At 33.9% G+C, this 23,877-nt stretch overlaps 2 protein-coding genes and 1 pseudogene across 10 annotated transcripts in view; 1 reads left to right on the forward strand and 2 right to left on the reverse strand.

The window, feature by feature from the left end:
* LOC126723279 (UDP-glycosyltransferase 87A2-like) overlaps positions 1-23,877 on the reverse strand; it is a 55,416-nt gene that overhangs the window by 20,161 nt on the left and 11,378 nt on the right. The gene's annotated exons all lie outside the window — the stretch shown is intronic.
* LOC126723285 (desmethyl-deoxy-podophyllotoxin synthase-like) lies at positions 19,225-19,866 on the forward strand (annotated as a pseudogene).
* On the reverse strand, positions 20,866-23,598 carry LOC126723284 (uncharacterized). 7 transcript variants are annotated; one of them, XM_050426618.1, is made up of 5 exons: positions 23,083-23,222; positions 22,690-22,739; positions 22,540-22,571; positions 21,855-22,303; positions 20,866-21,656 (listed from the first exon to the last, which is right to left on the reverse strand). In XM_050426618.1, exons 4-5 carry the CDS (start codon positions 22,105-22,107, stop codon positions 20,887-20,889), a joined length of 1,023 nt encoding a protein of 340 aa, XP_050282575.1. In that variant the 5' UTR covers positions 22,108-22,303; positions 22,540-22,571; positions 22,690-22,739; positions 23,083-23,222; the 3' UTR covers positions 20,866-20,886. The 7 variants fall into 7 exon arrangements, 6 of the variants coding, with proteins under 6 accessions (XP_050282575.1, XP_050282577.1, XP_050282578.1 ...); XM_050426620.1 differs by lacking the exon at positions 23,083-23,222 and having other exon boundaries at positions 21,855-21,989; positions 22,192-22,303; positions 22,690-23,066; XM_050426621.1 differs by lacking the exon at positions 23,083-23,222 and having other exon boundaries at positions 21,855-22,051; positions 22,192-22,303; positions 22,690-23,066.

The following is a 23,877-nucleotide window of genomic DNA, read 5'->3' on the forward strand; positions in this document are numbered from 1 at the left end:
TCGAGGTCAGACAAAATATGATATCGACAACTGCCCCTTCTTTGTTTAACATTTATTGGAACAATAAATGTTAGACAAAGAATTAGATAAAGAATTTTGTCCCTCCCGATTCTAGTGTAAACAAATTTTGGGGCCAAAATCGAGTTGCTACGGACAAATGAAAATATTGACAGAAATTGGGAAAGATAGTTGAAAGAAATCCTGATTATTATTGTTCGCTCCTCTTCTACTCTTTTTGGTGCATCCTAGTTTCTTCTCCCTACAAAAAGGTTAGTTGCATCCCAGTCGCCGATCTTGTTGCCTTAATTGGTCCACAAAACCTCATTATTGATTAAACTCTATAAACCAAAATCACAAATTTAGAAACCCAAACACACCCACCAAAAATCAAACCTTAAAAACCAGAACCCATTTACGAAGGTGCCCTTGATGAACAGTGACTTTGTGGTAGTTTTACACAGCTTGAAGAGATTGTTTATAGAGAGAGAGAGAGCATGTGGGCGGATGAAATATTGAAACCAAAAGAAAAATGATTTCCAGATGGGGCGGATCAGATGAAAAGAATAGGAAAAGTTTTTTTTTTTTTTTAGTTACTTTAATTAGATTAAAAAAATTAGAAATTCAGAATTTTTTTTTAAATTTTTTTGTAATTTTTTTATTTTTTAAATACCGACGTAGCATTTTTAAAAATCATATAAATTTTTACTATTACTTTTTTAGTTACGTTAGCATTTATTGTGCAAACAATGCACTTCGTTTGTCACGTGAGACTTTTCTATTAGTAGGATGATGGCAAGGACCAAAACAAAAACAATTTTCTAATTTTGGGGATAGATGTAGGCACAAAATCAATTTAGGGATTAAAATAAGAATTGATTCAAAATATAGGGACAAAAAGTATATGTTTAACTTTACAATACATTCAGCCAAAGTTTTTACTTATATTAGTCGGTCAAATAGGTAAATATCATTTGTGAACTACTTTACAGCATTGATAGCAGACAGAACACTAGTGCGAGAAAGAAAACAAAGATAGAGACGTAGATTGAGAGTTATACCATCGGTTGGACTGGTTTAGGAGTGGAGTTTAGCAAACGATCAGAAGACTGCATGGTAAGGCAAGGTGGTGCTGCAATGGGGTAGACAAATTTTTTTTTCTTCTTCTTTTTACTGTTATTTTTTAAAGGGGGTTTACTCTTGCTAGATTAGTTCAAAATTCTAAGCTTGAAGGAGCAAATTCTATAATTTGAGGGAGGTCGATGAAGAAAATTTTCTTTAATTTCTAAGTTATATTTTACCGACTATATTGAAAAATAATGGAAATTTCAAAAAGCTCTGCCCAGCTTCGCCTCTATTGGTTTTTTTTTTTTTTTTTTTTTTTTTTTTTTTTTTTTTTGAGAATGAGATTTATTTATTTTAAATATTGTTGATTTTGAAAATTGTGGGGGCTTCAAATTCTATGTAGCAAGTACTTAGGAAGTTAAAAAAAAATAAAAAAATAAAAGTTAAAAGGATTCAGTTTTTTATAGTATAGTGTGTGTATATATATATATATATATATTATTTTGTATATTCACTCTTCAAAACACCTACATCAGATATAATAATTTTATATTACATTTTATTAAAATATCAATTTTTCTTATTTTTAAAATTATTTCTCTTTCTTCACATGTAATAACCAACATGCATTTTATTCTTTTATCCTTGAGATACATAAAAGAAAGAATAAACAACTAAATATAAAAATGAATAGTGTTAGTATAAATTTAAAAGATTATTATAATAAACTTATAAATTTACATAATTATATATAGACTTAAGGACATATGTGAATCATTGTTAGGAACATATGTCAATATAAAATTGGCTAATCCTTTGACAAAATACATTTTACTTGTAATTTGGTAGATCTAGGCTGTGTTTAATACTTCAAGGAATAAGATTTCAAATTCAAGTGTTAAAACTATGCAAGTCTGTCCAAGAATTTAGTGAAGAAGTTCTGGATTTTAAAACTTTACAGCTAATATCTATTGAGGTTTAAAAGGCTGTTTAAGCCCAATGCTCGACAGCTTCTCAATAGATAGGCTATTTATCGAGGTTTATAAAATTCAATTTTTCAGAACTGATTTCACTCCAATCCGTGAATAGATGTTGAGGCTTTCTTTTCTCACAACTCTAAACATATATAAGGCTTATTTTAAAGGCCGTCACACATAAGAATACAAGGAGAATACATGCAAAAAGTGACCGAGTGTCTTATTCTCTCTTAAAAAAGCTACTGCGTCTTTGCACCTTAGGGTTTTGTAACCAAATGCTTCTTGATCTTCATTGTTAATGAAGTGAAGAACTTTGCAGTCAACATCTTCTTCAGGTTGGAGTGTTAGTCACGTACTGGGATCCGTGCAAAAGGGTAGCGTTTATATATTGAAGAGTTTAGAAGTTTTGAAGCGGTAGAAGATTTCTATTGTAGGCGCAATTGCACTTTTAGTCCCTACATTTTGAAGTTTTTCCATTTTGGTCCCTACATTTCTATTTCTCCACTTTTAGTCCCTAAACCAATTAACGCGTGTTATTTTAGTCCTTTCCGTCAGTCAACAGGCGAAAATCACGGAGGTGACTAACGGAATGATTAAAATATTATTAAAAATTTACTGTAGCAATAAAATAAAATAAAAAAATTTAAAACAAGAACACACCAGAACGTAAAAACAAGAACAGAAACCCAGATTTGGCTCAATGTAAAATGATTTCAGGTGGGTGGGTCTGAATATTATAATAGGAAATCTGAATATATAAACCAAATCAACAAAAAAAAACATTACAAAAAAATTCAGTCTTCCTAAAAAATAAGCATTGATCGTGAGAGAGGGAGAGGGAGAGATAGATTGAGAGAAAGAGAGAGGTAAAGGATGACAACAGTGAGATTGGCGGGTGGGTCTGATAGCGGCGAGATCGGTGGATGGGTCTGAAGGAGGCGACGGCGACGAGATTGGTTTGTAGATCAGAGATCGTGTTAGCTTCTCGTCGAACGTTGAGCTTCTTCACGACAACCTTAACCTCATCGTATCGAATCGGTTTCTCCAACTCTCTCTCAGCATCCTTCTTCACTCCACCGCTCCGGTCACCAGAGGTCCGATCCCATCGCCTGGGATCAGTGTCACCGCGCATGGAGCTCCGTCACTGGGTTGGGCTGGGTTGGGGCATGTAGTTCACAGATCGATTAGTGTTGGTCGCGATCTCTCTGACCTGGGTCTGTTTTTCCATTTGGGTGGTGGTTTGTTTTAAATTTCTGGGTTTGTTTTTTTTCATGTGGGTTTGATGATTTTTCTGGGTTTATGGGTTTGATTTGTTGGAGGTTTCGGTGGAGGATGGTGTTTTGATGTGGAAAATGTGAACATCGCCAGTGGTGGCCGTGGCGTGTAGCAAGAGGAGAATCAGTTGCCCATGAATGGGTATCTGGGTTTGTTTAAAACTTACATGAGTGGGTATCTGGGTTTGTTTGAGACTTGTGTGACTGAGTTTGTTCAGATCTGGGTATCCTTGCTCTTGTTCTGGGTTTATGAATTTTATTTGCTGGAGGTTTCGTTGTTGATTGAAAGATGAGAAAATCTGGGTTTGAGTTGTGATTTTGAATACCTGGGTTTTTGGGTTTTTGTTCTTGTTTTTACGTTCTGGTGTGTTCTTGTTTTAAATTTTTTTATTTTATTTTATTGCTACAGTAAATTTTTAATAATATTTTAATCATTCCGTTAGTCACCTCCGTGATTTTCGCCTGTTGACTGACGGAAAGGACTAAAATAACACGCGTTAATTGGTTTAGGGACTAAAAGTGGAGAAATAGAAATGTAGGGACCAAAATGGAAAAACTTCAAAATGTAGGGACTAAAAGTGCAATTGCGCCTTCTATTGTAAGTTTATCTACGGGGATTGTAGAGTCTAGGGACAAAGGTTTTGTATTAGATTTGAAAATTCTCTTTACTATAGTGAATTGTTTTTTGATAAGGTTTCCCCCTAAATTTTTTACTATGAAACTAGTTTGTTTCATTGATTTTCCTAGATCATCATTTCTTGTCTTATTTAATTTTTTGTTGTGCATGATATTGGCATGATATTGATGCTTGTTTGTTTTAATAAGGTTTATTCATAATAAATCTAATTAACAACTTGGGATTAAAAATTGTTAATTATCAACCAGGGTCTAAATTTCCTAACAAGACTAATATAAGTTATTTTTAAGCAAAACTACACAAATTCTGCCCATTTTTTTATACTGAATCCTAAACTACAATGCAATACAAAAATTTTACCAAAATTATCTTGTATCACTGTGAATATTTAAATTTCCAAGAATAAAGGGGTGGAATGTTCAAAACTCACAACATATAATTTATGGTTCGTTTAGATACCGCTTATTTTGTTAAAAACTGAAAACACTGTAGCAAAATAATTTTTAAATGTGTGAATAGTGCTGTAAAATTCATTTTTAATGAAAAATTTTATTGTAAAAAGATATTTGTAAGTTTCATAAACAGTACACAAGACCCACTGAAAAAGCTACCACAACCATAGAAACTGAAAAACGTGCTTCAACAAAAAAAAAAAAAAATGCAGACATAGACGCGTATACGTGCTATCCAAATGAGTACTTAGAATGCGTCACTATCACTGTAAAAGTTTACCAAAATGGTTATTGTCATCATTATAATACAATAGTGAAAATACGCAGTCGGCATGGGTTTTTTTTGGAAGTACTTGCATTGTGGGCCTGGGATGGCACTGAGCTTTTTTGATTAACTAGCTTAAAATGAACGCTCTTATTTTAACCAAAAAAAAAAAGAATGCTCTTACCGACATCATGATTAAGTTAGTGGATTTGAAAGTGGCGGGTCCACAAAAGCATAATAATATCACATGTGAACAGTGGGTGAACCACGTAAGCAATATACGGTACCTTCTATTGTGTCTGTTGTCGCGGCTCTAAGAATATTTTTTAAAGGGATTATTCAAATTTGTGTTGAAGGAGTTGACAAAGATCTCTTTATAAATATATATATATATATATATATATATTTCATTTTGATCATTATGATAATAATGATGAGATCTTTTGTATCCTATGATCAAAAAGAAGATTTTTTTTTTTTTAATCAACACAAGTTCTTTTAGATAATAAATCTTAGGTTGGAGATAAATCTTATAAATATTTGACTTCCTTATCAAAAATTCATTCATAGTATTAGCAAGAAAATTAAAGATAAATTATAAGTTCATTGGGTATATGTTTTCTTAGTATAATGAAGATATTAATTATTATTGCTAAGATTAAATCTTGTAAATTATCTATTCTCTATTACTATAATAAAGTTATTAATTATTGTTGTTAAGTGAATTTTAATTATTATTACTAAGAGTACTCTAATTCATTATTTCTTAGTTTTTGTTTTTACTCTTTTCAATTATTTTATTTAACAATTCGACTCAATTGTGACAACTTACAAGTATTTGTAATTTATTATGTTAGGTTCTAAAGCTTTAGGAACTAATGTATTAGAATTTCAATTTGTATATGTTGGCAAGTCATGATAAAAGCATTTAGTCTAGATTTAAGCTTGCATAAAGTTTGGATTGATGTAAAGTTGGAATCGAGTAATTGCAGGAATTACTATTCAAAATCTACAAGGTTCGATCAATCGAAAGTCATGCATCAATAATTTTCTACAGAATTCTCAAACCAGCCCAAGCCCATATGATGTGTAGGGTTAAGTGTTTCACTCCAAGTATAAAAGGAAAAACTCTAACTACGTTTTAGAAGTCTTTGTTGAGTTGTGTATTGAATCTTTTGTAAGATCTGAGAGGCGTTTACCTTCATATACACACATAAAGTTATCAAGATCAAGATTTACGTCAAGAACTTGATGATTACTTAAGTTGCTGCATAAAGAACTTTCAAGGAGATTTGAAACCTTTGAGAGGTGACTCAAAGTCACAAGTAGGAGAACTTGTGGTTGCTACAGATCAAAGAAAAAAGTAGTCCATGGACTTAGAGCTGTCACGTGATCGTGGTAGTAAGTTTCTACACGAGGTAGCAATAGGATGTTAGTGGTCTAAGTCTTATTGTACAAACTTCAATTCTTTCATAGTGGATCTATTTTTTACCTTGAGAATAGTTAGGTTAAATCCTCCTTAGGTTTTTTACTGGTTAGGCTTTCCTGGGTTATTAGATTTGTGTGTTCTTTATTTTTTCCACATTATATCTGTTTTACACATATTGATTTAACCTAGATCTAAATTAACAAACTTGTTAATCAACTTGGCTTAAAATTAGGTTAAACATATTGTGTTAAGGGGTCTAAAAACTAACAAGTGGTATCAGAGCAGATTAGCTCTTATGTTTAGATCTTTTGATCTAAGAGTTGATCGTTAACTCCTGTTGTCATGGAACACAGTCACTCTCTTGTGGAATAATGCTTATTGGAAGGTGAAGATGAAAGCCTTCCTAAAATCTATAGATGAGAGAGTGTGGAACTTTGTTGAATACGGATGGAAGAAACTGACTACTCCTATTAGTGAGTGGTTGACGTCCCAAAAAGAAGCAATCGCTTTTAATAGTAAAGCCATGAATGCTATTTTTAATGCTGTTTCTATGGAGGAATTCAAGAGAATCTCAAATGTTGAGATTGATCATAATGCTTGGAAAATTCTCCAAACTGTGCATGAAGGCACAAAGGCTGTTAAAATTAATAAGTTGCAGCAGTTAACAACTAGATTTGAAAGCATTAGGATGTCTGATGATGAAAGTTTTGATGAATTCTATGTTAAGCTTAATGATGTTGCTAATTCTGCATATAATTTGGGTAAAATTTATGATCAACCTAAGATTGTTAGGAAGACACTTAGATCCTTAACTAAAGACTTTAGACCCAAAGTGACTATCATTACTGAAAGTAAGGATGTGGACTCCATCTCTGTTGATGAGCTTGTAGGATCTCTTCAGTCCTATGACTTGGACTTACTCAAAACAAACAAATCCAAATCAATGGCTCTTAAGTCAGTTGATGATGTTGATATGGATTTGATGATGAACTATCTTCTTCAGAGATTGCATATCTTGCCAAAACTTTCTTAGCAATAAAAACAGAAAGGCAAGAGGTAGAAACAATGTTGAACCTAAGAATTTTAAGAAAAATGAACCAACTAAAAACAATAATACTGATAAATCAAAAGAAAAAGTTGGTCAATTTTCTAGTAATTCTCTAGGTCAACAATGTTTTGGTTGTCAAGAGTATGATCATGTGAAATCTGAATGTCCTACTTTCTTGAGATCAAAGGGTAATACTATGGTTGTAACTCTTAGTGATGGTGAAATTTCTGATCACGAGTTTGGTAGTGATGAAAGTGGAAATTTTTTTGCTTTCACAACTACTGCTGTGGTTGATGAAAGTGTTTTGGTTGAAGAAAACCCTTTTGATGGGAAACTCTCTGAGTGCGTTGACTTGCAAGAAGCTTATAACAAGCTATGCAAGGTTGTTGCAAAGGATGCAATGAGTGTAGACTTAGAGCTAAAGAAGATTGCTACCCTTAAACTGGAAATGAAAAACTTCTTGTTAAATTTGCTTGATGCTAATGAATTGGTTAATAAAGTGAAGACTGAAAACATGATGTTGCTTGATAAGATTAAGAATCTAGAACTAAAATTATCTATTGTTAGAGAACAAACAAATAGGTCTACTAGTTCTAAACTTGATCATATGTTGAGTATTCAGAAGTTTCTCTTAGACAAAAGGGGTTTAGGTTTTGTTGATAACATCTCTGTGTCTGGAACTCATTCCACAAATTTTGTTCCTTCTACTGAGTCATCAAAGATAAAGATTGTCAAACCTATAGAAGTTACTCCTGCTCCTAGGAAGATTATGGTTGATCTGAAAGAGTCTAATCCTAAGAATCCTAACCTCCCTAAGGACAAGAAGCATGATAGACCTTTGTAAGTTTGTCATTTTTGTGGAAAGACTGGGCATACTTGCCTCAATTGCTTCAATTAGTTGCAAGCTGCAAAGCAAGCAAATAAGCAAAAAGTACTTGTGCCTCAAGCACAAGATCCTATGGTACTTATTGGTGAATTGGTAAAGGCTTTAAACCTTTATACCAATGTTGGAGTTGCTCATTATTCTAATATGAATAATAACTCCAAAACCAAAGTTGCATCTAAGAGGTTATGGATGCAAAAGGCTCAATTTAATTGAGTCTTTCTGACACGATCTTTGTGCTTCATCTCAAAATTCTTTGTGACCATTATTTTCTTGATGATTTTTTTTCTTTTACTTTTAGATATGCATTGCATTTCACTTATGCATTTAACTTTAGGTTGTTTTTTGTTTCGCTTTTTCAAAAAAAAAAAAAAAAATGGAAAGAGGAATGTGGAAGGATGTGTTTTGTATTACATATCATGGATGTGTGATTAAGGTTTGGTCATATTATCTTTACATAACATGCCTGTATACCTTGTTTAGCTTGGATGAGCTTATTTTTTTTCTACATTTTGCTAGTTTTAGCTATGTAGTGCAAGTAGTGTGGGAGTTGTTTATAGTTTTTGATCACATGATTTTGATTTTGAAGTCATATGCTTTTGATCGTAATGACTAAAAAATCCTAAGAGAAAGGTATAAATATCTATCTCACTACTGTTTATTAGCCAATCATAAACACCTTAGTGCACATTGTAAGATTTTGTACTCGAAAAAGTGTAGTACATGCACCAAAAAAAAAAAAAAAAAAAAAAGAGTGTAGCCTTAAAATAATAATAATAATAAATAAAATAAAATAAAATAAAAAAGGCAATGAAATAAAAAATGTATGTATACTATATGGCTAAAATAAATAAAAATGCATGATTGCAAGCTTATTTTCTAGGAGATGTGGGAGTTATATGATGTAACTCTTTAGGTGATAGTCACTTTCAAACTTATGTGATGAATAATGTAGAAATTGTGATTGATTACTATCTACATATCACCTCACATATATCTCATGCTGTTACTAGTTGCACACACTTCACAAGTCATTCTTTGCTAAACTTAGTATATGAAATTGTGTGTGAATTTGGTTTGGCCATCCAAGATTATATGTTCTATAATTTTAATGCAAAATATGTTCATTGATTAAAATTTAGTGGCAAAATGTGTTATAAACTTGTTTTTGAAAGTTCTGGGTTGAAAACAAATGTTTTTGAAAAACTTTTAAACTCATACTCATGCATTTCATTCATAAAATCAATTGGTTTTGAGTGTTTTTTGCATAAAACCTTTGTTGTTTTTCAAAATTTCAGTTTTTCCAAAATTTTGATGGATCAAATGTGTTTCTTGATCGATCAAAAATCCCTTGAGTTTTTAAGTTTGGCTCTGCCTGGTTTGATTGCTCCTAGATTGGTGCTCGATCAATTGAAACTATTTTTTCAGTTGATCGAATACTAATTTTGACCAATCAAAAAATTTGATTTTTTTAAAGCTTACCTTTTGTTTGGCTCGATTGGTACCCAATTGGTGCTCGACCGATCGAGTTTCAAAAGAAATGAACAAAAAGGTTTTTTCCCTCACGTGTTCATTACTTTTTCATAAAGTTTTTCTACCTTTTTCTTCTTTCCCTTTGTCGACTAATCCAATCCAAGCTCCTTTGTCGTTTTCTTCCCCAAATTTTTCAAAGGTTTTTGTCCTCAAGCATTGGTAAGACCTAAATACCCTTTCTTTTTCATTTTAATTACATTTTTCATGCATTTTATTAGGAATTTTCGTACAAAGAAAAATTGGGATTTTTGTTAATTGAGTTTTTTTTGTTCATTTTTAATCATTGGGTTTTTTTTCCTTGGTCCTCTAAATATATTTCTCATGCATTAATTAGATTGTTTTTGTGATTTGAGAAAAATTGAAATTTTTAGGGTTTGGTATTTTGAGAATTTGGGGGTTTTGTTCAATTAGGCTTAAATTGATGCAATTGGCTTGTGATATTGATGAATTACATCATTATATGAGGTTTCCTAACTAGTGTAATGACTAATTGGTCAATTTGTTTTGGTTTTGAATTTTTTTTTTCAAAAATTGGGGTTTTTGGGTTAAAACTCTATGTACAAGTCAATTATTGGTAAATGTTGAAAAATTGAACAAGATTTTTTGCATCAAATTTTCATTCATTACATGCATCATATATATTGTTATTTATTGCTATATTTTGTGCTCTAACTCTTTCTTACGTAGTTTGCCCTTGGTTTTGTGGGTTTTTTTTTTTTTTTTTTTTTTTTTTTTTCTTTTATACTCTTAGAATCATGGTTAGGAAAACTAGAGCCAAGAAAACCTCTGCTTCATCCTCTTTTGCTTTTCAAAGTGATAGGTTTTAGTTTAAGTCAAATCAAGAGACGTATGAGAAGTTAGTTGTCTTTAGGTCTGTTTAGGCTGAAAGGAAAGTTATTCTAGATGAGGTTGACCCTAAGATTCGTAGGAACTTTGAGTGTCGAGGTTGGTTACCTCATCTAGATGTAGAGCATCCTCTTCTGACTGCTTTGATTAGAGAGTTTTATTCAAACCTCTCTATCCACTCTGATGTTTCAAACATTCACTATGTGAAGACTTGGATAAGGGGTGAAAAGTTTGTCATTACCTTTGAGGTAGTGGCTTTAGGTCTTAGTGTACCTTTGGTACAATAGCCTATGTATCCTTACACAGAGATACCTCCTCTTGGTGACATTATGTCTCTTCTTACTAGTACTTCCATTAGTTGGGGTACTAATCCTCGAGTTACCACACATGAGCTTACTAAGCTCAATTACTTATTCTTTAGGATTTCTTGTCATAAATTTTGGCCTATTTCTCATGTACATACCATTCCTATTGAGAGATGTGTGTTCTTGTATGCTCTCATCACTGATGCTCTTATCAGTTTCCCTACCCTTTTCATTTGTTCTCTTGTTGAGGTTCATAGGAGTAGTGCAAAATCACATGGTTTGTTTTTCCTGGTTTTCATTCATAGGATTTTGTTAGATTTAGGTTTAGAGGACTTCCCCGCATCTGAGCCTATGCATATCATCGCTCCCATAGGTGCCACCTTACTTAGGCAAAGGGCTGCTCAATTCAAAGCAAGCTCTAAACGCTCTCGGGTCGAGTCTTCTATAGGTGGTACATCTAGAGCCCCTCCTTTTGGTGATCCTACAATTGATGATTTTGTGGACCCCACTATTGCCGTGGATCTACATCATCCTCTTCGTTTATGCATACTATGCTGGAGACGTCTCTCATCGTTCAGGTGGCACATGGACAGATTTTGTTAGATTTACTCAATGAGGTTGCAGCCTTACGAGTAGATTTAGCTCATGCTAGAGGTGCTTCTTCACATGCTCCACCCTCTGATGAGTCTTAATGGCCCTTTGGCAATACATCACAAAAGGGGGGAGTGCGACACATTGTTTTTATGTTTGTTGTTTTATTTATGTTTATGTTCTAGTTTCACATTATGATACATTGGTTATGATTTATATTACGTGGTTATTCGTGGTATATGTCTTTTAATTTATGTTTTGTGAAAACAAGAGGTTTATTTTGGTTTACTTGTATTTTCCACACGTGTTTATGTTTTGTTTAGTGTTTCAAGAATTTTCAGATTAATTCACTCAAGGTTGCTGTCTACTCTTGCAACTGATAGATAATGGTTAGGTTGAATTGTATTTTGGGCAATAATGTGTAATTGGGATATTTTTACTTTAAGCTTTTATTTCGTGTAATGTGTTTTGTCACGAATTGCCAAAGGGAGAGTTTGTTAGGTTCTAAGACTTTAGGAACTAATGTATTAGAACTTCAATTTGTATATATTGGCAAACCATGATCAAAACATTTAGTCTAGGTTTAGGCTTGCTCAAAGTTTAGATTGATGTAAAGTTGGAATCAAGTAATTGCAAGAATCACTATTCAAAATCTGCAAGGATTGATCAATCGAAAGTTAGACTTGATTGATCAAAAGTCGTGCATCAATAATTTCCTACAAAATAGTCAAACCAACCCAAGCCCATATGACGTGTAGGGTTAAGTGTTTTACTCCCAGTATAAAAGGAAAAAACCTTAGCTACGTTTAGAAGTCTTTGTTGAGTTATGTATTGAATCTTTTGTGAGGTTTGAGAGGTATTTATCTTCATACACACACATAGAGTTATCAAGAGCAAGATTCACATCAAGAACTTGATGATTGCTTAAGTTGCTGCATAAAGAACTTTCAAGAAGATTTGAAACCTTTAAGAGGTGTCTTAAAGTCACAAGTAGGAGAACTTGTGATTGCTACTGATCAAAGAAAGAAGTAGTCCATGAACTCGGAGCTGTTACGTAGTCGTGGTAGTAAGTTTTCTACACAAGGTAGTAATAGGATGTTAGTGGTTTAAGTCTTATTGTACAAACTTTAATTCTTTCATATATGTTTTTTACCTTGAGGATAGCTAGGTTAAATCCTCCCTAGGTTTTTTACCAGTTAAGTTTTCCTGGGTCATCAGATCTGTGTGTTCTTTATTTTTTCTGCATTATATCTGTTTTACACATATTGGTTTAACCTAGATCTAAATCAACAAACTTGTTAATCAACTTGGCTTAATATTAGGTTAAACATATTGTGTTAAGTAGTCTAAAAACTAACAAGTGGTATCAAAGTAGGTTAGCTCTTATGTTTAGATCTCTTGATCTAAGAGTTGATCGTTGACCGTTGTTATCATGGAACATGGTCACTCTCTTGTGATCCCTCCACACTTTGATGGGAACAACTATGCCTATTGGAAGGTGAGGATGAAAGCCTTCCTGAAATCTATAGATGAGAAAGTGTAGAACTTTGTTGGACTTGCTATTTTTTTCCTTAGATTTTAGATAAAATTGGTTTGATGTTAGGTTTTTTCTTTTTGTTTAAGAAGGCCAAGATAAATTTTAGTATTGAATTGATTTGTTCTTTGAACTTATTTCAACGGGTTAAAAATCTTATTTTAAGGTGTTCAAAACAAAAATATTTAAAATATTATATGAAAAAAAAAATCACAAGTTAGGGGGTTCATTTGAACCCCCTGAACACCATGTGGCGCCACCACTACTCCATGTATTCTCTGCCAATATAGCTCATTAGACCTTCAGAGTTGGTTGGTCTTCTGGTTGGTGCATGAACACCTTTTCTACGCCAAGATTAGGCAAGTCTAAATCAGTGTCAGCAATTACTAGGATTGCATAAAGTGATTTTGAGTCTTTAAGAGTAAGGGTTTTCAGGAATGATGAAATTGGATTTGGAGGATCAGGTTTATGGCCAACATTTTCATATCGGGAGGTTTTGAGGATGCACCAATAGTTAGGTCTGGAGTTCGATCCAATGGATCTTTATTTTTTCTGTCAGGAAGGGTTTGTTTTGTGGGTGGTTTTGGGATTCTGGTTTAAGTTGATGAGGGTAAGTTATGGCTGGGAGAATTCCACTTGTCTTGAGAGGGTTGTATGCAAGATGAATTATGGGTAAGGGTTGAAGATTTTGTCCTAAAGAATTGGGCAAAAATGGGGAGGTTATGGGTATAGATAGGTCTTTGTACAATGATTGTCTGTGTTGGTGGGGAGTGTAAACAAACATTGGAGAGGGTTGTGTGGCTATCTTCTAGGACCTTTCTATGGATTGGAGTTGAGTGAGCAATTGATCTCTTTCTTTTTCTTTTTGATTAATAAGGGGGAAATAAATATACATATCTTTGACCATAGATGCAATTGTTTCAAGCTCTTGCTCAACCATTTTGATCTTCTTTTTCAAATCATTAATAAGAGAATATGAGGATGACAAAGACTGTGTCACCGCAAAGTGTATTTTCCATCTGAGATGTTTACTCCCAAAAATTATATAGAAGTCTGTCCAATAACCATTTTCTTTTTTGAAAGCATAATCCCTTGAGATTTCACTAAATTGTAATAATTAGTAAGTAATCTTTCATGGGATTCTACATCTTTTGAGAAAAGAAGAATATCATCCACATAGCTCAATGCATTAGCCAAGATAGGTTGGAACAGGGTTACCACTACCTTTTGGAATTGAGATAGAGCATTTTTTAGTCCAAAGGGCATAACCGTCTACTAATCTTGTTGTTTGTTTGTTTGCCAGATTGATAGGGTATTTCATTATTTTTCATTTCAGTTCTCTAAGTTTGCATTCTGTCATTTTAGTTCTCTAAGTTTCAACTTTCTTCAATTCAATCCTCCGTTAACTCACTATCCATAATTATCGTTAGTTTTTGCCATAGTTTAATATTTAAATATTTATTTTATTATTTATTTCTTAATTAAAAAAAAGTGTTAATTTTTTTTTTAAAAAAATTAGAAATTAAATTAACCCCAATTACACAACCCACCTCATCGGAAAAACACATAAATCCCTAGCCTACTTCGATATGTGAGAATCTAAGAGGGAGAAAGAGGGAGAAGGAGAGAAAAAGAGAGATCGAGAGGGGGAAAGAGAGACATATTTATAGGTTAGCTACCTAAGATAGTCGAGTTTTTAAAATAAAAATTTTATAGAGAGAAAGAAAGAAGAAGAAAAAAAAAAGTAAGAGAAATGAGATTAGAAAAGGACTTGGAAATCAGAGTAGTTATGGGAGTTGTGGGGAACTGCAAATCTTGGAAACACCCACCGATCCACAGGAACACAATCCTCTCCAAACTAATCACTTTTCAATTCCAAGGCTTCCTAGATACAACAACACAAAGCCTTACTCTTCATCCAAATTTTTTCGTACATACATATAATACAAGTATACAACAACAACAATAATAGAAGTAATAGTTAAGGTAAAATAAAGTAGACCCAGAAAAGAAAAGAAAAATTATTTGAGAAAAATATAAAAAGAAAGATGATAATTCAAAGAGCTATGAATATTCTTTTCCCACTTTAAAGAACCTTTTTTTTTTTTTTTTTTTTTTTTCTAATCATATATTCTTTCATCTATTGCTTCGTCTTCTTCTTCCTCTTTTTCTTGGTCCAGGCTAAGTAGCCAAAGATGCCAAGTAGACCTATTTGAGCAGAGTTGTGTGAAACCCTAGGGCAGAGCCACCAAAAACACCTCCTTGTCCCTCTCGATCTCTCTTTCTCCCTCGAAATCTCTCACATATTAGGTTAGGCTAGGGATTTTCTTGTTCGTTAGATGAGGCAAGAGGGGTAAATGGGTTATTTTAATTTACGGGTTTCTTTTTAGTTAACATTTCTTTCTTAAGTTATGAAATAAATAATAAAATAAATATTAAATATTAAGTCATAGCCAAAATGATGCCATTTTGGGTAGGTTAACATCATATATGGATGGTGACTTAATGGAGAACTCAATTGCGGAGATTTGAAACTTAGAGAACTGAAATGACAAAATGCAAACTTAAAGGAATGGAAAGACCTTGCACATCAAGGCCTCATCCCTGGAGTAGATAGCCATCTTTTGGCTAAAATGGCTAACGTGTTCTACTGGGTCTGACCGGCCATCATACAGGGTGAATGTAGGCTGGTGGAATCGCCGAAGAAGAATCGCATCTTCTATATTCCTTGTGAAGGGTGATTTGGAAACTTGGCTCAACGCTTTGTTCATGGCGTTGTTACCTAAGCCCTTACTAGGCAGGCTTCTATACCTATGTTGATGGCTGTTCTCCTCTTCATAGGAAAATGTCTCACTAGGCAGAGTTTTGGATCTCCGCCTATAACTAGCTTCATCTGTCTCCTCGGATGATGGTTCGGAGCAAGGTGGGGAACGTTCACGCTGGGCATGGCTCAACTCTCTTTTCAACTCGTCAATCTCACGTTGCAGGTTCCTGTCATGCTTTGCATGGGAAATATGACTCTTTCCACGAGAGTGACTTTTGGTGGTATGAGTTGTGCACACACTCCCCTTACGGCCTTCTCTCCGTTCGGGACTCCGGTGGGGATCACAATGCTGGGAGCCCCTTGACTCTGCTTGGTGTGGGTTGGCATCTACCTAAAGTGGTCCTGCTGTGTAGTGATGTGGACCTGCTTCCTCCATCATGAACGTTGTACCAGATTTCTTTTAAGTTAGATCAAGTTCTTCCCACAGACGGCGCCAATTGTAAGGACTCAATTTATAACGATCCCAAATTTGTATTGGGTTCAAACGTTAAAGGCCCAAACAATAAATTTGTAAAGCGTGGATGTTAAAGAACTAGGTTAACTCCAAAAGAAAAACAATTAAACTTCACGTTTATAGATGGATTAACACTAATATAATGATCAATTTCTCCTTGAAACAAGTTCAGTTCTTTATTTCATAAGGTTTTCTTAACTTCACGTTTATAGATGGATTAACACTAATATAACGATCAATTTCTCCTTAAAACAAGTTTAGTTCTTTATTTCATAAGGTTTTCTTCTAAGTACTCTTTGTTTAGAAGTTCCGATCCCTTTTCTCAATGCATTCTTCCATGTTATATACTGCCCCCTTGGTGTCATCTTCACCACACACGTGTAGGTTGGGTTCGGGGGATCCCTTCCTGTCCCATCCAACACCTCCTGGAACCTCCAACCAGCAGCTGTAAGGTTGCCTCATCACTGTTCAGGCATCACCTCCACATTAATGTGGCTAGAGAGTTGGTTGAGAGGCAATTAATGCGGAGGCAGCTGTTGTTAAAGATATTTGTTTACTTTTTCTTTCTTACCCTTGGTCCCATGTCCCACCTTCAGTGGTAATGTAGCTTTGAGGTGTGTTTGCAACAATATGGCATTCAAGTCGTCCTCGGACTCATACTGTCGAGAAGGATTTTGTCCTCGGACGAATACTGAACTCCCCTCACGTGATATCTATTCTCCTTTTCATTTGGTTATCCTTATAACCTGATATGAGCCTCCTCGAACAGATTTATGTCTTTGGATGGGTCACAGGCCCAGTTAACACAATTTTAATAATTTGTTGATTAACCGGCCCCCACATATGGTATTACCCAAATCACTTAGGAATAGCCATGCACTATCTATAAAAGGTCTGTTAGACTCTCTTTTTTAATGCGCAAAGAAATCAATTTGAAAATAGTAATTCAGAATGAAGTTTTTCTTTTAAAACAGATTCAATATAAAAAAATTTTTTTGGTTAAAACCATTTTTAATTGGCGCGCGGTAATGTATCATTTTTTTTTTAATCTTTGAAAAACAAAGTCCTAGTAGATAAATGCATTTCTCAATCATTTCCTTTCCATAGATAAATGTAAGGTCCATATTGGTCCCTTTTAATCATCGGGCCCGTTTCAATTATTGCAGAAGTACCACTGTATCAATCAACTTATATACCTTTAACAAAATCTTGAAGGAATTTCGTTATAAATAAGAATTAAAAATAGTGTTATTATAGATAAAATAAATTTTTTTTTTTTTTTTTTGAGCCGAGAAGGTATAAATCAATTGAGTTCAGTGCATACATGACTCTAACGCAATATATGTTTAAAATTAACTATATTTCAATATCATATTAATTTTAGAAAAATTTAATCTTAAGAGGAAAGACAAAATTATTTTATAAGATAGTTTTATAAGATATATCTCTTGCAATATATATTGCAAGAGAGATATTTTAAGAGACCATCTCATGAGATATCTTCTCATGAGGAGGGCCTGCAACATAAGAATCAATTAAAGTGTGCAAGTATGAGGTGTCATCTACTCAATAATTTGCATTGAAAAGGTTGGTGTAAGGATTTATTTTTATAATTATGGGTCATGCTAAAAAGTGCCCTTAGGGCATTGGTTAAGAATCCATTTTAGGAAAGTTTTAACATCACATTTATGGGAAATTAAAAAAGCTGTCAAAACATTAATTGTTTTTTTTTTTTTTTCTTTTCCTAGAAAAACTTTTTTTAACTAGATTCTTAACCAATGCCTTAAGGGTACTCATTAGCATTTCCCTTGATTTATTTAGGGGCTAAAGGTGAAAATTGATTATCTTGTTTTATATGCAAAATTACTACTAATTAATATGAATCTCATAAATTTTATTTTATTTTTATAAAAACTTTAGGCAAAAACTACATTTTCGTCCCTATCTTTTATTTTCACTGCTTTTAGTTCCTATTTAGAAAAACGCCATTTATTTTAGTCCTTTCCGTCAATGCCTTAACGGCAAAGTCTTACGTGGCAGACAGAACTATTAAAACGGGCACAATATATCTTTTATTATTTTTAACTAATATCATATATGCAATTTTTTTTTTGATAGTCTTAGAGCTCTAAAAAAAGGATGTAGCTAAAGATGATTAAAGTGAAAAGGGAAAGGCAAAAACAAAATAATTTTCTTTACCATTGATGTCACAAACTGATATGTATTTTTTGCAAAACATGGGAAGATGCGGCTGACTATTTTATAAGGAAATATGAGAAGATTGAGGATTTTGTTTGCTCCCAAAAATTTCCACACCATCCAAGGAAAATTCTAGAGCATGGGCTTGGGCTTTACAACAAAATATACATACCTAATACATTACACGTATTTCTACACACTTTTTTACCCACACGTATTTTCAAAAAAACTTAAAATTGTTGTTTAAACACATATACCAAACGGGTCACAAACAACCACATCAAAGTAATCACTCTGGTATGTCAAAAAAAAAATATATTAAATTAAATTAAATCAAGAAATTATTTTTTTTAACATACACACACGGGAGAGAGGACAATGTATTAAAGAAACTTTATGATCAGCATTTCTTTTGTTGCATTATTATTATTTTTTCCTCTTCTCTGTTAGTAACTAAGCATCTTTATACTAAGGTATTCACACACCATAGGGATCAGTTATCCCTTCGCTGGCTCTGATTATAACCACTAGAGGTTGGTTCTCTGGTCTTCATTTGTGCGGTGTCTCGGTTCAATCGGCTCTATACAAATATTTTTACATGTATTCTTTACTCCATAAACAAAAGTGATGAACGAGTAGAGGTACATCATACACGTTTTCATGTATTTCGCCACACTATATTTTTTGAGTAGTAGGCCTTTTAAGTTCTAAGCCAAATAGACATGATTGTGTATTGCCACAAACAATTTTTCTCTTGACATAAATTTCATGTACACGTAACAATAATCAACACCAAAGTCACAGAAGAATTAGGAACTTTGAAGGAAAATTCATGTAAACACAGCCTGATTGTAATTTAACACATCATTTTCTAGGAGGTCTTTGCTGCAGGAACTGAGACTACAGCAACTACAATCGAATGGGCAATGTCAGAATTATTGAAAAACCCAAGAGTAATGAGGAAGGCACAAGCTGAAGTGCGACAAATCCTTGAAGGGTGGAGAAGTTTTGATGAGGCAAACATTCAAAAGCTAGATTACTTGAAATTAGTAGTAAAAGAAACTTTGCGATTACACCCTCCTGGTGCCTTGATCAAAAGAGAATCAAGAGAAAAATGTGAAATTAATGGGTATGAGATACCAAACAACACCAAAGTAATCATTAATGCATGGGCCATAGGGAGAGATACCGAATATTGGATTGATGCTGATTGCTTTCGCCCAGAAAGGGTCCAAGGTTCTCTCATTGATTTTAAAGGGTCCAACTTTGAATTCATTCCATTTGGAGGTGGTAGGAGGATATGTCCCGGCATATTATTTGCTCTTGCAAGTATTGAACTTGTTCTTTCTTAGTTATTATATCACTTTAATTGGAAACTCCCAAATGAGATCAAACCAAAAAAACTTGAAATGTCTGAGAGTTTTGGATTATTCTGTAGGAGAAGAAATAATTTGTACCTAATAGCGACTCCTTTTGACACATCTTCTTAATGACACACATTGACGATAGGGCAACAAATGTATTATGTGGGGGACATTTGAAGATAAAGTGATAAGGTGGTTAATTGTACTTTGAATATTTAGGTTATTTAAATTAAATAACAAGCTGAGCGTTATTAGTTAGCCAAATTAAGTTGTTATTATGTTTGGTGTGTAACATGGTTTCAAGAAGTATTGATCTTTAAGTTGTTTCTATATTATAGGGAGTTTTCGTATTTAGATTGCCCTATTTAAATAATGTATTTGTTGAATGAAATAATTATGGGGAAGGCCGAAGTTTATTCAAGTTCAATTATTTTCAAGTTTTGATTTGCCCCAATGAAATATTGAGACCCGAGTGCACGCAACTAAGAAAGTGGCGCTTAGATTCAAAGAAGATGTGAATACAACTATCCATGCTATATATTTAAGCACCATACACACATATATACACATATATTCAGACAGAATTCCATAAACCCTATGAACCATAAATCTACAGTGTGCTATTTTTAATTTGAAGTATGCATGCATTGAACACACGCGTTGAATAATTTGAAACATACCAAAGGCACAAATTAAAACAATGGGAAATCATTAGCTTTAAACTAAACTAGTCGCTAACCCGTGCGATGCACGGGAAAGTTGTTGATAATAACATGTCAATCAATTGACACAACTTCCCTAACATTAAAAAAAAAAAAAAAAAAAAAAAAAAAAAAAAAAAAACCAATATCAAGGTCTAACTTGTATGTGATATCGTGGTAACCAAATACTTGAGATCATAATTTAGAAAATATATAACTTGTATAAGTACACTCCAATACAATTAATTACAGATAAATTAAATTCCAAACAACACCAGCACTTAGGATATCAGCACAAAACAGCAAATTGTACAAAGCAAATATTCAATATATGGTGTATCATTAACAATAGTAATAAGAATCAAACATAGCTTACCTTGATTAGATCAACAATAGAGCATCACATTTCTTACCTATCTTCCTCCTTACGACTCTCCATGTATTATGGCTTCTAGAACTCATAAGAAATTTCATCAAACACCATGTGTACATGTAAAAGAAACAACACTTAATGAAAGTGAACATTACTAAAAATGTCCATACTCAACTTTAAAATAGTAGCATAATAGTCATAAATCAATCCAAAACTATAAATCAATCCAAGTACAAAGAACTTGGCCATTTCATTGTACTTGGATTCCAAGGCCAAGTTACAACCCACAGCTTGGTATTTGTTAATTAAGGGCAGGTAAAGAGGAGTATTATCCTCCTTATTTTTCTCCCTCAATGGTCCAGTAGAGTGATCTTGCAGCTGCTGGTAAGTCCATATGACCAAAAGTTTCACTATATGTAGATGGCCAGCATTTACTGCTTCATGAAGAGGAAGGTTGCCGCTGGAGTTCTTTTCTGTGACAAATTTTTGGCACAGTTGGATCCTGAGGATTGCTTGTACAAACTCTTCATCGTCTGAGCTTGCAGCAGCAAGATGAAGGATTGTATTCAATTCAGGGGTTTTGTCGTAGAGAGGAGAAAGTTCCATATCATGCCTTCTTTTTTGGATTAAATCAATGTCCCTATCTGTTATAGCCTTGTACAAATCAGGATCCATGCTTGTTGCTATCATCAAAGTTCTGCCAGCTTTGTCTTCTGACTTGTTGAGAAATCCATCTCTCTCCACCTTAACTGTGCCTGAGTTCCCACGAATTCTCTGCATCTTAGAATTAGTAAATGCTGTATCCATCTGTGCTTGAATAACTCTGCCTGAGATCCTGGGAGCTCTCTGCATCGCAGCATTAATATATCCTGCTGTTGCATGAGCGATCCGCAGTGCCTGCAATACTGTAATCAAGAGATGTTACCATTAATTTACAAAATAAGATAACCTAATCACGAAGTTTGCCCAGTATATGTATTGAGGCACAGTGAAAATGAAAAATTCACCATCAGTGGCAGTGTGAAAAGTTTATTGCCTGTCAATTAGAGAATTGTCATGGAGGAGGATAATGTTGCTTTTTTGGAGCAAAGCAATATTCTCACCTTTTTCATGCTCGCACAAGCTGGAGCTACTCACACCATTTTCAGCTATCATTGAAGGGCTGTCATCAACTTTGACTGGCTTGTGGATACCTCGATTTCTCTGCAACGTGTAGCTGCTCACACTGTGTTCTTGAGCTATGTCCAATACACGATTAATGTTTGGAGCCGTACATAATAAAGGAAAGGTAAATACTTGACTGTCCATAGAAAAATGCAAGAACCCGCAACAAAGTGAAATAAAATAGAATACCATAGAAAAATCTTAGTAGAAATAACATAAAGTAATTCACAATTGGCAAATCAACAAAGCAAATTAACAAAGGTATCTAAAAGGAACCTTCACAATTGATTGTGCTTCCATTGTTTTTTTCCTCCACACCCAAACAGATGCTCAATTTGGTTAAGTTTGTCTGATCGTGAAAATACTTTGGAAGCTTTATATCAATCAGCTACGAAATCAGAGAAAGAAATCAATTTAAAAAATAATAATAATAATTTAACAAATCCTTAGGTGTAAATTAATTGAAATCAACAATAATCAAACTGAAAGCAATTCAAACATTAACGAATTAGTAAAAATAAATAAAAGTTAAAACGTTTCACAGATATCTGATGCAATTCGTACTAACGGATTTAATCATTTTTTTTTTTTTTTGGTTTCCCACAGTGTTTCCTCAAGAATTACCTTCTTTGGAAGAGTCGGCAGTTTTAATCAAACTGAAAAGCAATTCAAACATTAACAAATTAGTAAAAATAAATAAAAGTTAAAACGTTTCACAGATATCTAATGCGATTTGTGCTAACGGATTTAATCGTAAAGAGAGAAAAGAATTACCTTCTTTGGAAGAGTCGGCAGTTTGGGCTAATACCTTAGAGGGAATTAATCTGGAAAAGAACATATTCGATACAAACAGATGCCTAGTAAACTAAAATTAAAACAAAATCAAAAAAGACAGCAACTATTTTATTTTGCTCGTGCTATACAGAATATTCAGGAATAATCGAGATACATAGAGCACAATTCGATTCAATCAATTTTTATATTTTAAATCAATAATTACTAATTAAGAATTATCACTCAGAGATGTTAATTCAATACTAATCATAACGCACAACACATACTTTAGTCTCGAATTTCTCTGATCAATTCAAAACCCTAATTAAGAGCGAATTGAATTGGGATTTGAATTCATACCTCACTCGCTCACTCACGAAGAGGAGTGTTTACCTTCGCAATCGGGGCTCTCGTCGAAGTTCTTGGAGGGGTATTTGGCGCTGACCATGCCGACCTCGAACACCAAGTCTTCACCGGTGGATCGGATCCCGGTGATGGACCACCACCTGAACAACGCACGGACCCGAATCCCGTCGAGCTCAGCGATCTTACCTGAAACGATCTTTCCCCTGACTGTCCTGGAATAGGTGGCGAGGTAGTTGTCCGGCGGGAGAGTGATCTTGCAGTCGCCGCCGAGCTCGACGGAGAAGTCGCCGGAGGTCTTGTTTATGGAGTAGCCATGGACTGAGGAGGGTAAGAGTCCGACTGGGAAGCCATAGTTGGTGAGCTCAGTGTGGGCCGCGGATAGGGATTGGGTCGGTTTCCGGTTCGGGTCGGAGATTTGGGCAGAGATGGGTATGAGGAGGATGAGAAGAGCGAGGGTGGTGGAGAAGAAGAAGAGGGATTTTGGGGTCATGGTGTTGAGTTTTGAGTTTGACTGACTGATGAGAAGAAGAACGCGGTGTTGTGTTTGTTTGTGGGGGAACGGCAAAGCGTGGTCTGGGTTTTGGAGGAAGGAGAAGGTTGAACGTGTTAAAGGCTTAGGGTTCCTCTGATTTTGCGTTTAAGTATTTTTTTGGGTTTTAGAAAAGTTTTTTATTTTTTGGTTTATGATTTTTTTTTTTTTTTAAATGATGTGCTGACGTGGAAAAAAGTTTTTTATTTTTTGGTTTCTGATTTTTTTTTTAAATGATGTGCTGACGTGGAAAATTGTGGGAGTTTCAAAAGCTTCGGTTTTATATATATATA

Source organism: Quercus robur, chromosome 4 (assembly GCF_932294415.1).
Source record: "Quercus robur chromosome 4, dhQueRobu3.1, whole genome shotgun sequence".
NCBI lineage: Eukaryota > Viridiplantae > Streptophyta > Magnoliopsida > Fagales > Fagaceae > Quercus > Quercus robur.